General features: G+C 58.5%; 1 protein-coding gene across 10 annotated transcripts in view; it reads left to right on the top strand.

Annotated features, from left to right (window-relative positions):
* HDAC4 (histone deacetylase 4) overlaps positions 1-16,379 on the top strand; it is a 357,624-nt gene that overhangs the window by 291,257 nt on the left and 49,988 nt on the right. For 9 of the 10 annotated variants that reach the window (XM_050751475.1, XM_050751477.1, XM_050751476.1 and 6 more), the window contains 2 exons: positions 3,546-3,679; positions 8,856-8,976. In XM_050751475.1, coding sequence (XP_050607432.1) covers positions 3,546-3,679; positions 8,856-8,976 — 255 coding nt within the window. The remainder of the gene's footprint in view (positions 1-3,545; positions 3,680-8,855; positions 8,977-16,379) is intronic. The other variant, XM_050751478.1, reaches the window with a different exon arrangement.

A 16,379-nucleotide genomic window follows, 5' to 3' on the forward strand; every position in this document is an offset into this window, starting at 1 on the left:
GCGGGAACCACACAGGCCTCTCATGGAGGCCCTCTCCCTGCCCCACACCCTACACCCTCAGTTCTGTTATTCTGGGGGCCTGTCATGGGCTCACTTGCCCACCTTTCCTGTCCCAGAGACCCATGGTCTCCTCCAAGAACAGTCCACAGCCCATGCCCGTGGGGCCATGAGAGCCTACAGCTTCTGGTCCGGCTTAGGAATCACGAGCCCACACTTCTCCACTTACTCCCTCATACTTCACCCACGTCCACAGCGTTGACTCTGAGGCTCCAGTGGCAGGACTGTGAATGGCTGGTGGGGGGCCATGATTACACGAGAGCAGAGCCCGGGACCCCGGGACATGCTGCGGGAGCCACACATCTTCTGTCTGTGCCATCCCTCGTACCATCCTCACCCCAGGGAGGTGACCTGCCGGCAGGGGTCCTTGGTTTTCCCTGCACGGTACCCCACCAGAAGTCAGGAAGCAAGCGAGGTGTCCACCATGGCTGAGGAGGCAGGCGGGGCTGGGCCCTGGACTCGTCTGCCTGGAGCTGCCTGGAGTCAGGGGGGAGACTGCTGTCCCGGGCCGCCCAGCCACCCCTGCAGGGGAGAGGCGGGAAGGAGGGCTGGCTTCTGGCAGGGCTTGCCTCTGAGACAAGCACGGAGGCAGGAGAGCTCTTCATATTGTTTTGATCTAATATTTCTTGTTAATGACGCACTAAGAAAAAAGTTCTGTAAATACAGCATGGCTTCATTCTTCAGATAATTCTCATCACATGGCTTAGTGTTGTGCAGTCTGCAAAGTTCTCACTCTCAGGTCTTAGAAGGATGCTATTCATATTCAGAGAAAAATTTCCATAGTAGTAATCCAGCAAGTAAAATGCTGCTTCTCAGAAAGAAAAGCAGAAAGAAAACTGTGGAAGGTCACAGAAGCAGCCGGATGGCCCACGCCACACTCCACGAGTCCTCGGCAGGTGACTGCAATAAGCGTGTTCTTGAAAGAATGCAGCTCAGACAAGGGGGACCCCAGTCACCGCCACCAAGGCGGGAATTCGCCCACTAAGCTGGCCCACCGTGACTGGTCCCAGGAGAATTCCAGGGAGTCCCACTTCGTTGTTGTCCTTTCTTAGTTTGTCTTCATTACTTTTTAAACAAATTTATAAAACAGTATGTGTTCATTGTAAAGAAACAAACACGATAGAGGCCGGGCGCGGTGGCTCAAGCCTGTAATCCCAGCACTTTGGGAGGCCGAGACGGGTGGATCACGAGGTCAGGCGATCGAGACCATCCTGGCTAACACGGTGAAACCCCGTCTCTACTAAGAAATATAAAAAACTAGCCGGGCGAGGTGGCGGGCGCCTGTAGTCCCAGCTACTCGGGAGGCTGAGGCCGGAGAATGGCGTGAACCCGGAAGGCAGAGCTTGCAGTGAGCTGAGATCCGGCCACTGCACTCCAGCCTGGGCGACAGAGCGAGACTCCGTCTCAAAAAAAAAAAAAAAAAAAAAAGAAACAAACATGATAGAAACCCACAGGAAATACCATTTGCCCGTAATCCCGCTCCCCAGTGGTGGCAGGTTGTTAGTATTTGGTTTAAATCTTCCAGATCTATTTCTGTGCATAGCCAGATGGACAGATAGACACAAACATAATTTGTTTCACAGAGACGGGACTCTGTTGTGTCTGATGCTTTCTGTTAGTACCTCACACTCTCAGCCATCTTCCTTTGTCCATGCACAGCGACGCAGCACGTTCCTTTAGCCACGTAGTCTCCTGGCTGGCTCTGCCACCCTCAGCTGTGTGGGTTTTGCCGCTTCTCCATCTCTCTGCGCTCCAGCTTTTCTGTCTGTAAAGGCAGTAAAGCGGGTGTCTGCCTCATAGGTTCCAGCCGTGTGCTTAGTAAATATTAGCACATATGACCTTATCATCATGATTCCACTGAAAGGGGCCGTCCCCATTCCTCGTATCCATGAGCAACTGGTTGTTTCTGCACACACACCTGTGTATTTCATGGCACCGTGTCCGTCATTGCCTATGTGTCTGTGTTGCCATTACAAACTCCCGAGCACACCCATGCCCACACACAGTGTACTGATTGTGAGTCCTAGATTCGTTGACTCCTGTAAGCCTGCACCTACCCTGTTGCTTTTTTTTTTTAACCAGAAGTCCTGTCCCCCAGCACTGTTTTGCAAGTACCCCCAAAATTCCTCAAGTTCAGGAGACTGACTCCTGTTAGTCTGACTCACAAGAGGCTGAGCCAGGAAGTATGGCAACTAATATGCACCAAGAGTATCCTGTAGCTGGACCCTGCAAACACTGGACCACCTTGAATCTCAGCTCCCCTTGGCTGGGGATGCTGCCTCTGTTCCCAGTAATGGGAACATATGTGGGGAGGACCGCATCCTGGGCCAGCACACTGAAGCGCTAGAGCGGGTCTGTCTGGGCAGCTTGCCCAGGCTCTTCACCAAGTGCCCCGCCCTTATCCACCTGGGTGAACCCACATTAGCATAGGTGCCCCTGGGTAGTGACCTGCCTGCTGAAGGCATCCATTCACCCAGCCTGGCCTTCCCTTTGTTAAGTCCTGGGAGACCAGGTGTGTGAGGCACAGACACATCCCAGCAGGGCCTCGGGGCAGCCCTCCTGCCAGATGTCACCAGGCCTTGTGAAAAGGGGCCGTGGTAGAGCTGTGTCCCGGAGAGCCACCTGGCCTTCCCTCCCATTTGTAGCCTCTGCAGACAGGCCAGGTACTCTCCCCTTCACAGCAGCCCCACATGTACTGAGACAGGGTGGCATCCAACACGGGTTCAGGCACATCGCCTTTCCTACTACAGAGCCCCAGGCTGCCAGCCCACTTGGTTCTGGGGCTCCCACCAGGAGCCTCTCCTGTGGCTGCTGCACCCGGGGGCCCGTCTGTGCTGAGCTCAGTGCTGTGGGGAGCACATGGCTGGCCTCTGTTCACAGTCAGAGGTTAAGTAGACCTGTGTACACAGGTTTTGCGTGTGTTTTCTAGCACACGTGTTCCAGTCGCTCTGGAAGTTTCTAAAAGCAGGGCCTGAATCTGGTGTTTTTTTGGAATCTCAAGTACCTTGGACAGTTCTCTGCCCAGCAGAACTGGAGTTAGAGGTTGGTCCAGGACCAGGCAGACTTTGAGAGTAGGGGGCTAGAGTCGCCTCCTTCTGGAAATCAGCACCATCCTCCCCAGCATGAGTCCCACATGGAGCTCACCCCTGCAAGGTGCAGCCACCCAGGGCGGGCCTTCTCGTCACTGTTCTCTCCTCAACCTGCTGCAGCAGGGCAGCTGCGTGCGTCCCTGCCCGGGTCCTGGGGCGCTGCTGTGAGCATGAGTGACAGGCAGGCCTTCCCGCCTGCCCAGCCTCTGCATTCGTCCACGTCCTCTGGGCCTGGCCAGTCAAGGGGTCTTGGCGAACATGGTATTTTTTAAAGGACCATCCCAGCCTCCGTTTCCTTCTAGGGAAGTGTGGTCCTGCCACCGCCCGGGGCAGCCAGCTAGTGGGTGGTTGGCTTGCCCCTGGATGTGCGCTGATCTTGACCCCTCTGCCTTGCCCCAGGCCTCGTGTATGACACGCTGATGCTGAAGCACCAGTGCACCTGCGGGAGCAGCAGCAGCCACCCCGAGCACGCCGGGAGGATCCAGAGTATCTGGTCCCGCCTGCAGGAGACAGGCCTCCGGGGCAAATGCGAGGTAATGGCAGCCGGGGCAGCTGGGCAGCTGCGGCTTTGGACACTACTAGAGGGGACCCTCATGGGCCTGCTTGATTCAGGGCATTGGCTTTGCAGGTGGTTCTTTGGGCTTACAGACCCAGGGGAAGGGCCATGAGCATCTTCACTATCTGCCTCTTGGGCAGGCAGCCATCTGCTGAGAAGCCTGGAGCTGTCTCCGTGGAGTCCCGGGCAGGAAGCTGCTGCCTCTGTCTGTGGCCTTTTCTGACGTTTCCCTCCCACCTCTCACCTAGCAGGCTCCTCCCGAGGTCCAGGGCTGCCGCTCCCTGCCTCCGGGTCACTTCCCCGAGGAAGCCAGTTCCCACCATGCTCCCCCTGGGCGGCCACGAAGGAGCCACGGGGAGATCTGATTATATCTCAGATCAGGCCTGTTGGCTTTTTGTTAAAATAATTTTCTCTTTTTTTAAGATGTTGAAAGCTTCTTCGAGAACATAGGGAGACCTCAGGCCCTTGGGGCCCTCCTCAGAGTTAAGGTGCTGGCGAGGCAGTAGGTCGTGAAGGGAATGGAGCTGCAGGCTGGGCCCTGGCCTGGTTTGAATTCAGCTCCCTTACACAGCTGAGTCACATGAGGAGGCTTAAGGGATGCTGCAGCTCTGGCTGGGTCTCAGTTTCCCTGGCCACCAGGGGTTGGCAGCGGCCTCACTTGTTCTCATACAAGCAGGGCCCAGCCCCACCTCCTGATAGGAGCCAGAGCCCTGCCCTGAACCTGGCTGCAGTGGACTCCCACGCCCAAGGAGGTGAGAAGGATCAGCCAATTAACGCTGGAGGACAGGACAGTGAGGCTGTCCCAGCTGGTGCGCTTTACCCTGGAGGCAGCTGTCACAGGGGATCTCGAGCTCTTCGACCGGGAGGAGGGTGTGGGCAGGCCCTGCTGATAGTGCAGGCAGGAAGAGAAGGGACTCCCATCTGGGAACTGGTGACCTTGGACAAATTTCCATTTCTTTGTCTGTAGAGAGGGGCTGGCGACACTGTGCAGGATCACACAAGGCGCCACCCCTGCCAGGACCCACCAGTAGGGACCTGCTGTGTCCCCTCCCCACACCAGGATTCCCACCACCCTACAATAGCTCACAGGGTGGACAGGAACCTCCACACCCACCCCTTCAACAGCCCTGGGCATCCAACAGCCCAGGGCCCAAGTGGCCGTGGCAGAGATGAGTGAGCACATGGAGCTGGCGTGGCGTGGCCTTTCTACGTGGGCACGGAGAGCCTCCAGTCTCCTGGCTTAGTTTCTGCAGGATTCCGCTCTGCAGGTTCACCTACCCCTCCTTTAGAAGCTGGGGTATTTGGGAACTTAAGCCAATCTGTGCTTCATCTTACCCCCGTTTCCTTTACCAGTTTTATTGGTGATACATGATTCTCGGGGGAATTCTCCAAAAGTCAGGCCCAGGACCCTCTCCTGCAGTGCCCTCTGGGAGGAGGGAGGCGGGGAGGAGCCACTGCAGAGGCTCTTGGCACCTGCTTCAGGGATCCGGTCGGGATGGCTGTGCCACTGGAGGGCAGCATTGCCCAGCGGACACTGGCTTCGGGAAACTCCTCCTTCCCCACGTCCATTCCCTCCACAGGACCAGACAGTTGTCCTGCTGCCCCTTCCGGGGACTGCCCAAGGCCTCCTGAGGCTTCCAGAGCTCCATGATCTGCTTCCCTGTCCCTCCCCTACGTGTGCCCCCACCCTCAGGGGGGGTCCCCTGAGGCCAGGGGATTGGGAGAGGGTCTCTCGGCCAGAAAAGCAAAGCAAATGCGAGCAAGGGAGAAGTGAGAAAGCAAAGACCTTGGAAGAAACAGCCCACTCCTCTGCCCGCCCTCGGCTCCTCTGCCCACCCTCGGCTCCTCTGCCCACCCTCGGCTCCTCTGCCCGCCCTCAGCTCCTCTGCCCACCCTCGGCTCCTCTGCCCGCCCTCAGCTCCTCTGCTTGCCCTCGGCACCGTGGGTGAAGGTGCCAGCCACAACTGGGCCAAGGGCTGGCAGAGGGTCCCCAGGTGTTGGGGCTGTGGGACAAGACCTGAGCCTGGCAGGATCTCAGGGAGAGGAGAGCTGGGGAAGACGGGTGACTGGGGGACAGCCACAGAGGCCGTGGAGGCCGTGCTCCCTGGACGGTGGTGCCTTGTTCCCACACGTGGGGCAGCTCTCCAGTGCGGGTGCCCCCCAGGTTCAGAGCAAGCGATGTGCTAACTCAGCCTAGGGGGACGTGACGTCACCCACCAGGCTTTCAGTGCCAGCCAGCCGGGGGTCACTGGCCTCCTGAGATGGCTGAGCAGAGGGGCCATGGGTATGGGGCATGGTTCGCTAAGTGGGTACCTGATAGAAGAAGATGGGGTGGATGGGGCTGTGACTTCCCCAGTCCACAGACCACGTGGAGGCCACAGCAAGACTGAAGCCCAGGCCAGAGGGCAGGGCCTCGCAGGGCAGGGCCTCACGGTCAGCATCCCTCCTGTGGGTAGATGACTGCCTGGAGGCCTGGGGAGTGAGGCCCTCCCCTCACACTGCTTCGTGTGGTGAGGAGGGATGGGAGTGGGCTGGGAGATCTCTGTGAGCTTGGGACCGTGTCGATGCTGGCAGGCCGGCCCAGCAAGACGTGGCCCCCAGTCCAGCTGTCTCGCTCCCTGCCTCACTCCAGAGCAGCCGGGCAGGCCTCGGGAAGCTGCCTCACACATTCTGAGCAGTCGGGGGGTCCTCTGAGTACAGCCACGTGTGTGTGCGAGCCCCACCCTCCTGCAGAGGCTTCCTGGGAGCCAGAGCAGCTCCTGGCCAATTCACGTGCCCAGCTTGGTTTGTCCTGCCTCCAGGCATGGCGTCAGGAAGGAGAGGAGAAGGGAGTAGGCTGGAAGTCAAATGTCACAGAGACCAGGGTCACAACTGGGGTTTGCACCCTGCCCCAAGCCTGTTTTCTGTGAGGAACAAAGACTCCTCCTGTTTTATCCCAGGAATTAAAGGGAGATGGAAATGACGAGGTCGGCCTCCCAAGAAAGTGGGAAGGGGCCACCATCACCACCGCTCCGAGAGCGGCTCTGGAAAAGCTTCTCAAGTGCTGCCACGCAGGCTGAGCCATCTCAGTGTCGTGGGCCTGCAGCCTGAGCTGCCGCGGTGTCGCAGGGCTTTTGGGGCTTTGATTCTGTGTCTTTTCTGTCCCCATTTCTTGTGTTTGTAGGCGGGGGGCTCTTCTACTTTTCTTCTTTGCCTTATTCTAACATCACCTTTAATTTGTGAATTTAATTTGTGGTCTAACGTCAAGTCTCTCTTGCTGCAGTTCAGGCTGTCATCCAGTGGGTCGCTTTTGAGTGAGGAGGACACGCATGGCTGCCGAGGCCCTGCCGTTCTTTCACCTGAAGTCCACACTGCATGACCTGCCTCTTAGCACCACAGGGCACAACCCTGGTCCCCTACAGGGGCCTTCCCAAGCGTGGGCTGCCCAGGCCTGTCTGTCCAGAGGGAACTTGGCCCTGGCCACAGCTGCCTATGCCTGTGCACACATGGGGGCTTCCGGAAATCATTGGAAATGAGAAGCCCCAGCCGGGGCGGGGTGGCTCACTCCTGTAACACCAGCACTTTGGGAGGCCGTGGCGGGCAGATCACCTGAGGTCAGGAGTTCAAGACCAGCCTGGTCAACATGGTGAAACTCCATGTCTGCTGAAAATACAAAAATTAGCCAGGCGTGGTGGCAGGCACCTGTAATCCCATCTACTCAGGAGGCTGAGGCAGGAGAATCGCTTGAACCCGGGAGATGGAGGTTGTAGTGAGTCAACATTGCACCACTGCACTCCAGCCTGGGCGACAAGAGCGAACTCCGTCTCAAAAAAAATAAAATAAATTAGAAGCCCCCGCAGCTGCCCGGGGCCCCAACTGCACCCTGACCCCTACCCAGGGAGTGCGTCCCTCCTGCCTGGCTTTCCAGGGACACTCGGCTTATGTCCCCAGAGTAGAAGCAGCGCTAGGTCGTGGTGGGACCGTAGAGTCGTTTTTTACCATTGGAAGCCGTGTCACATGTTGTCTTTGTTAAACCAGGGACCTTCATAGAGAAAGCCCGGTTTTGTGAAATTGTTGTTCATGAAGAGCGAAACCCGCAGACCAGCCTCCCCTGCCCAGGGCACCTGCCCTTTGGAGGTCCCTCCCCTGTGGGCAGGGGCTGAGCTCTCCTGGCTCCACCCCTTCTTTCTCCGCCCTGCATGGACAGGACTCCCAGGTGCACTGCGTCCTGCAGGAAGGCTGTGTGCTATGGCTCCTGGTGGTCTGAGAGGAGCCCCAGGTGCTGGGCTGGCGTAGAGAGCCCCCGAGCTTCGCCCGCCCCAAGTCTCACACACAGGGTGGGCAGCGAGGCCTGCAGGAGCTCAGTGGATGCCGGGGCAGGGCTGCGGTCGGGAGGCAGAGAGCAGATCCTGCTCCGGCCTGAGGGAAGCAGGTGATGGCCACAACCGGGGCCACCTGTGTGGCATCTGACTCATCCTGTGGTGGCCTAACCCTCTGAGAGCCATTTCCATGTGAAATGTGAACTCGAATCTCATGTCCGAAGCCATCGTCCCCTTTAAAAGGCTAAATGAATGTAGCTCAACTGAAGAACTCTCATTTTCCTGTGACTTTCTGGAGAAAATCTGAATTAGCCCAGGGATCTCGATCTGAGGAATTTCCAAACCACAGAGAGACGCAGCCGGACGCCAGCAAGCCATGCAGGGCAGATGCCAGACCCTGGCGGCTGTGGCCCCAGGCGGTCCAAGGAAGGCTGCTTCATCCTGGGGCTCAGAGACTCCGGGAGCACGGCTGGGGTTTCCCTTGAACGTGAGGGAAGCGCGGCAGCTCACCTCTATTTTAAGACCAGACCCTGGCAGTTGGAAAGCAAAGTAATAATTTGATGCCAAGTCATTTGTGCGACAGTGAAGGGTAATGCGTTGAAGGCTGGAATTATCTTTTAAAATGTTTTTTCAAAGCTATAATTAAGTGTAAGCCCTCTAAAATATTTCTTAAATATTTTAAAATATCATGTTGGGTGATGTTGCTTCTTATTTTGCAATAACCAAATAACGTGCTTGTTTGTGTATCAAATTAAGTTTCCTTGTGGGCAGTGGTTTCAGTTGGAGTTTCTGTCTGTGGAACTGAAGCAGCAGCTTCTGCAGAACGTATGAGTGTCCTCTCGCCTGTCCCCACAGTGCATCCGCGGACGCAAGGCCACCCTGGAGGAGCTGCAGACGGTGCACTCGGAAGCCCACACCCTCCTGTACGGCACAAATCCCCTCAACCGGCAGAAACTGGACAGTAAGAAACTTCTAGGTATTTCAGGACCTTCCTTTCCTCCCATATTGGGTTTGAAGTCCCCTGAGGTTGTGTTTCCAGCTCTCAGCCCCTTGTGTCTGGGGTGCCTGTGGGTGTCGCCTGCCAGGTTATAAGGTAAAGGGCCTGGAAGGGAACCTTTCACCCCCTGTTCACAAGCCACTAGTTGTTGATGAATGTGCCAGGTAGCAGGTGTGTTTGTGTAAAAACTGGGCTGAGAGCCGCTGGTTTAGAAGCATCTTGAATCCCAGGGTTTCGGTTCGAGAGGCTTATTAGGAACACTCCCAGCGCGCTGCCTGCCCTGCCCTGCACTCCACTCTAAGGCCCATCAGGGCAAGACCAAGAGGAGACGCAGGAGTATCCACCACTTAGGGGTGAAAGGCTGCTGGTGTCTTAGCTCTGGCTGAAAGCACCTGCAAATGTGGTGGAGGGGAATTTTGGCCTCATGGAGAGAACTTTCTAATGGGCATCCTCTGCCCGGGAAACTGGTGAGAAGCTTTCTACAGGGATCTTCAGCAGAGGCAGGTGAACTCCCAGCCAGCTCCATGGGGATCCCAGAGTTCCCAGGGCACAGAACCCAGACCCGGGACCGGGGGCTTCCAGCGCACAGAACCCAGACCCGGGGCCGGGGGCTTCCAGCGCACAGAACCCAGACCCGGGGCCGGGGGCTTCCAGCGCACAGAACCCAGACCCGGGGCCGGGGGCTTCCAGCGCACAGAACCCAGACCCGGGGCCGGGGGCTTCCAGCGCACAGAACCCAGACCCGGGGCCGGGGGCTTCCAGCGCACAGAACCCAGACCCGGGGCCGGGGGCTTCCAGGACACAGAACCCAGACCCGGGGCCGGCGGCTTCCAGTGCACAGAACCCAGACCCGGGGCCGGGGGCTTCCAGGGCACACAACCCAGACCCGGGGCCGGGGGCTTCCAGCGCACAGAACCCAGACCCGGGGCCGGGGGCTTCCAGGACACACAACCCAGACCCGGGGCCGGGGGCTTCCAGCGCACAGAACCCAGACCCGGGGCCGGGGGCTTCCAGGACACAGAACCCAGACCCGGGGCCGGGGGCTTCCAGGGCACAGAACCCAGACCCGGGGCCGGGGGCTTCCAGGGCACAGAACCCAGACCCGGGGCCAGGGGCTTCCAGGGCACAGAACATGGACCCAGAGCTGGGGACTCCCAGGACATAGAACCCAGAACTGGGGCCAGGGGCTCCCAGAACACAGAACCCAGACCCGGGGCCAGGGGCTCCCAGGACATAGCACCCAGACCCGGGGCCAGGGGCTCCCAGGGCTGTCTTTGTTCCTCGATAACGTCCTTCCCTGCCTCCCAGCCACCGTGAACCAGGACAGTCACTGCCCACTGGTTTTCTTCCCCATCTTTTGTGCCTTTGCCCGTATGCTCTTCCCCAAGCGGGACCCTAGGAAGGCAGGGAGGGAGAACTAGGAACCATGAACGCAGGGGTTGCAAGGGCAAGGAGAGGGTGGGCTGTGCCTGGCTCGTTGACTGCGTTTGGTGGGGCACACATCGCGGGAGGTATCCTCCATGCCAGGCCTGTGCCCAGCAGACTCAGCCTCACAGAGACCTGCACGCCTAGTCCTTCATGTGTTCTCTCATTCGCTCGCTCACGCCTTTACCCGCTCGCCGAGGGCACCTTCCGTACTGGATGCCCTGTAGGTACCGACGGGGTCGCAGACCATGGAGCCAGTGGGGCCGTGAGGACATGCATGGGCTCTGGCCTGGGGTGGCAGTCATGCTGCTTCCGGAGTCCCCCCTGCCCTGTGGTATGGAGGCTTCTAAAAGGACAGAAGCCTTAAGTTTAGGGAAAGTGGGAAGGGAGTGAACAGCAGTAGGAAGCAGGTGGGCCGGGATGTGGCTGAGCAGGTTCATGAGGTGGGTCCTGAGCTAGCGCCGGGGACAAGGGCCACCAACCCACCCCACAGACCACAACAGCTCAGGGTCAGCAACTGCAGAGACAATGGACTCAGGGAGGCGCTCAGTCAAGGGCCTGGGCCAGAGCTGGTGGAAAGGCCTCTGGGCCCCGCCTCCCTACACAGCTGCTTCGCCTGCTGCTGCTCTAGAAGGGGTACAACAGGGGCTTCCTGGACTGGGGACAGCTGCTGTAGATGAGGGCGTGGATGCCAAGCCCCCACCCCTCCCCACTGGGCTGCCAGCAAGCTGACCTTTACCCTCCGAGCAGAAGACAGGAGGCCCCTCTGTGGATTTGACCCGCCCCAAAAAAGCTGACATCAGGGTTTCCAACAAATAGCCCCTGAGATCCCTTATACTGGTGCTCATGGTTAATCACCCCCTGTGTGCCCAGAGCTTCCACCTAGTAAGTGTTGGCACTTCCCCCTTAGGAGAGGACAACCAAGGAGGACCCAGGGCCCGAAGAACGGCTCGGTAGGGGCCGTGCAGGGGAAGGCGGCTGGGGGCAGACAGTGCAGGGCGCTAACCCAGCTGCCATTAGCGCCCTCAGAGAGAAGATGCTGCGTCCACATGACGTGGACAAGTTCAGTGGAAAAGGGGAAAGCACAGGACATTCAGAGAAGACAAAAATTAAACACCTGACTGCAGAAAAAGAAAATCCTCAGACCGGAAGATATGGTGATGTCATCTCCCAGAAACCAGAGAAAACCGTGACAGCGCTGGGCAACTGGGAAGTGAGGTGATGGAGAAGAAGGCCAGAGCTCACTCCACTGTGCAGGGTCCAAACAGCAGGAGTCCCAGGGAAGGCAGAGGCCAGGAGGAGGTGTCTGTGGAATTCAGAAGGCCCCAGGCCAAAGGCGGGGCTGCAAGGACCCACCAGGGGTAAGAAAGACCCTCTTAGGGAGAACCAGCAGAGCCTCAAAATGCAGGGACAGAGGTGAGAGCCAGGGCGCTAGAGACAGCCAGGGCACCTGCGGACTCCACAGGGCCTGTGGCCATGCCAGTTCTAAGGGCGCGTCATTGCCCTCCTGAAGTCTGTGTCCTGCCAAACTGCCGGGTGAGGAGGAAGGTGGCACAGAGCCATTCCAGGCATGCAAGGGCCAGAGCTTTCACCTTCCAGCTCTTCTTTCTCAGGAAGCCACCAGAGGACATGCTGTCCTAGGGCAAAAGAACACTGGGAGGCCCATCATGGAGGCCGGCCTGTACTGGATGGTCTGTGAGAGGGTGGTGGCCAGGAAGCCTGAGATCGCCCTGCAGAGAGAGAAACTGATGCAGCTACTCCCGAGGAAGGGGCACGTGCTCCTTGGGGAGAAGATGGCGCATGGATGGTGGAGTACCTAGCAGAGGCAGGGAGCACCGCTGGTGCCAGGGAAGGGAGCCCTAAAGGGCGAGGGCGGTGTGGACGGCGGAGAGGGCAGGCAGCCTTGTGTCCAGGAGCTGGGTGGGCAAAGGCTGGGAATCGAGGCACTGAGGCTGGAGTGTGCTGTCCCTCAGGATTCTCCAGTCCTTAACAGGCAACGTCACTGCCTTCCCGTGTGGCACCTCAGCTTCTGGCCGGGTTCTCCAGCACGGGAGAGGCTGCCTGTGGGCCCCGTGAGGGAACAAGACCTTTGCCTCGATGTTGCCGGGGCTGCCACAGCAGGGGCTTTCCGTAGGCGTGGGAGTTGCTGGGTGGCCTCAAGGCATCAGCTCATCAGGCCGTGTCCTGCACATGCAGCTCCGTGCACCCACCTCCACGCCTTTCAGAATGGCGGCTGCTCCTGACACCTTCATCCGTTTTCAAAGGACCAGCTGTCGGTCCATCCCCTGCCACCTTCAGTCTTCCAAACCTGTGGAATTCAGTGGGCGGAGGATGGAGGCAGGACCAGCTCCACCAGCAGGAGGATGAAGGCAGGCTTAGCTCCACCACCTTGCTTAGGTTTCTAAGCTAGTTTCAAACAAAGTTTAAGAGAGATGATCAAAAAGGAAAGCAGAAAGTTGGAGGTGTGGCATCCTTGGTGAGAAAGTCATGGACCGAGCGAGCTTGGAGCTCTCTTTCCTGCGATTGCTGGTTACCCAATGGGCCCCTGGTCCTCAGTTCACAGCCCGCATTAGGCCCTTGAAGACCCCTTTTTGATTGCTGGTTTCTTTATTGAAGTATCTGCAGCATCCCTTTGCCCCGTTTCTGTCCTCTGAAGGTAACCCTTCTAGCCAGCTTTTTTTGTTTACAGGAAGGTTGATCATTCTATTTCCTGCTCTTTCCTGCAAAGCTTTGTGCTTTAAAATCTGTTCACATTCCTATGAGGATACCTCCCCCATTACCTTCGTACAACTCGAGATCGATTTTTGAATTTCCGATGATTGTCCTAACCCAGAAACTTCATTATCATCAGTCTAAGTATTTCAGACATGGTAATAGCTGATGATTATCTGGAGTTTTGCTAACATAGCCCTAATGAGGTGTTTAAACACTACTGTGTGATTTTTTCTTTCCTCTTTTAATGGAATCCACAAGCCGCTAAGCCGTGTGCAAGGGCCTTCATATGTCCTTTCTGATGTGGTGAGACACCACACATCAGGCTTGGCTGAATTGGATCATGAGCCTGAGGCAGGCTGGCCGCTGCCATACATGTCACTGAAAGTCATGTGGCTCATCGGCTCATGTCAGCTGGCAGGGCGCTGCATCCAGGCAGAGCTGGGCCCCTGGCGAGTGGACACCAGTGATGCTCAGGGCAGGGTGCAGCGGGAAAATGACTTGGCACAGCGAGGGCCTCCTCCCAGCCAGGGAGCGGGAGCAGCGGCGAGAGGACGGCTGGAGCCTTCCCTTCCCTACCCCAGGCACAGAACACCTGTCTGCCAGCCTGCGGTAAACAGACAAGTAGTAAGCCTGGTCGTTTGCAGAGCTTCGGGCCCTGTCACTAGGCTGGAACATTTCGTGGCCTGGGCTTGGTGATTGTGACTTCAAACCACAAGAGGCTGCTGGGCTCCTCACAACTGTCACCAAAACTCTGCCTGTTGCTCCATTCCTATACACGTGCATTTGGATGCATGATCGTCTGCTTTTTCTCTGTTGTTTTGGTCTTTGCTGGATAATGAGCAAACTCAAAACAGTTGGTGACTTGTGGTTTTAATGTGGGCATGGTTGGCTATGATTTCAAAGAGATTCACTCTCTTGCAGATACCTGGACACGTCTGTCTACTGTGAATTCGTAGAGCTGAGCACGTGCATTATTTGGAAAACGAGCTCCCTAGTTTCTGGCAGTGTCTTTCCCATGTGTTGGAGTAGTCAGTGTTGGAAGGTGGCCCACGGAGCCACTACCAGCCCCAGCTACTCAGCCACTCACCAAGGCCATGACCGCCCTTCCGAGGCAGCACCCGCCCACTGTGGTGAGGTTGGCATTAAGTGACTCCACTACAGATGACGGGCAGTGAGCAGGGCAGCAGGTGGCTTGGCACCCTGGCACCCATGCCCTCCTCCTTTTTCAGTCTCATTCCACCTGCCCATCAGCTCTCTCGCCCACCACATCCCGCCAGCTCCTGCCCAGCCCCATCGCTTCTCAAAGGGGTCAGGCATGCAGGCCGCTTCCCCACGTGGTCAACCTCACGTCCACTATTTGCTGCCACCAAGGCACAGAGGAGAGCAGGGCCAACATGCCTGTGGGGATGAGGGCTGGCTCTCATGAGGCTCAGGTGAGAAGTGTTAGCTGATGTCCCACGTCCCACACTAACACGTGGACACGGGAACCAGGAGCCACGAGCCAGGCAGTGGCGGGTCCGTGAGCCATGGACGCGGAGGAAGTAGGGCCGGGACAATGCCCAGGAAGGGGAGGCATGCTGGTGCTGGTGCTGCTGCCCGCAGTGGGCGTGAGGGCCCGGACCCAGAGGCTGAGTTGTGCCTGCTGAGCGCTGCAGGGAGAGCCAGGGCTGACCAAAGCCCCTGCTGGCTCAGTGCCTTGTACGGCCTAGGCAGGGAGGAGGGTCGAGGTGGGCACAGACCCTGCCCTCAGAGCCAGGCCAGGTGGAGAGGAGCACGGGCTTCCTCTGACGCAGACTGGCCCCTCCCAGCACGAAGGGCTTTGTCTAGAAAACGTCACAGCATCTGCATGGCGCCTGCGCCCCACAGCTGGCCGGGCCTTCTTAGCAGGTGGGGGCCGGGCCTCTCCTTCCTTTGCCTGGGGGGCTCGGGAGCCTCTGAGCCCCTTCTGAAAGCAGCTGCAGCTGCTGCCCCCTGCCTCCTGCCTTCTGCCCTGCTCCCTGTTGGCGTGGCAGCCTCCCAGCCCCGGGACGTGGACATGCCCATTCTACAAGCCTCTGGCCTTGATGCAGATCTGCCACCTCCACAGAGTGGCGAGAGCCTGGGTCAGCTCTGCAGGTCGGGCCTCACACTAGGGCCTGGCTGTGGCCGTCTGTGGACATGTGGGCATCGGTAGGGGGTGCGGGTGTCCGTGGGGAGTGTATGTGTCCATAGGGGTGGGGATGGGGGGCGGGCATCCATAGGGAGGGTGCAGTCATCTGTGGTGGTGTGATAGGGGTGCAGGCATCTGTGGTGGTGTGATAGGGGTGCAGGCATCTGGGGGGGGTCCGGGCATCTGTGGGGGGTGCGGGCGTCTGTGGGCTAAGGCAGGCAGGCCTCTGTTTTGCTTCTCGTCTGTGCCAGCCACTCCCCTGCGGCGTGGGGCCATCGCGGTTGCTCCCCAGCCAGGCATGCTGTGCCCCGAGGAAGGGTTCCTCTCATGCACACCCAGTCACCAGGCCGGCAAGCCCTCCAGGCAAGAGGCAGGCAGGCCCTTATGGACCCACGGCCAACTCCTTCCTATGGCCCCCGGCAGCCGACCCTAGAAGCATGGACCAGAGCACACAGAGTTAGGGGCTGCTGTTCTGGAGTAGGCTGAGAATGGGAGAGGAGCCCCACAGTGGGGGGCACAGCCCAGCTGAGGCCAGAAAGCGGGGTCCTACGCTGGATAAAGGAGCCTGTTACATCCAGCCAGTCTCCCTGGAGCATGGGAAATGCCACCCCAGCTCCAGCCCAGGAAGGGGCCTGGGGCTGCGGAGAGCAAGGGGTTGGGGCCCAGGCAGCCGCTAGGAATGGCAGGCCCCGCCCCTGGTTAGTGGGGGTCTCTCGTCCTCCACAGATGGGTTTTAAGCTGGTGACATGCTTTCAGCCAGCACTGGGGTCAAACAGGAAAAAGACAGCACCCCTGTCCTGGGAGCACTTTCACTGCTGGAGCAGGCGTGGGCGCCAGAGCAGTGGGGTGAGGGTTTCGAGGGCCCCGATTTCCATGGGAGGAGGCCTGGCGTGCAGCTGCGATGTCCTTGGAGCGCTCAGTCAGCTGTACGTTTTCCGCCTGTGTCGCAGGGAGGGGCTGTCGCCGCATACGTTCCCGAGGATCTCAGGGTCTGAGAGTCCTCATCACCCATGTTTAATCCGGGACCTATCCTGTTTGCCGTGGGAGGGGGCTGCTAGACAAGCCCTAGGAGCTCACTGAGGAGCCAGGCTCT

Source organism: Macaca thibetana, chromosome 12 (assembly GCF_024542745.1).
Source record: "Macaca thibetana thibetana isolate TM-01 chromosome 12, ASM2454274v1, whole genome shotgun sequence".
NCBI lineage: Eukaryota > Metazoa > Chordata > Mammalia > Primates > Cercopithecidae > Macaca > Macaca thibetana.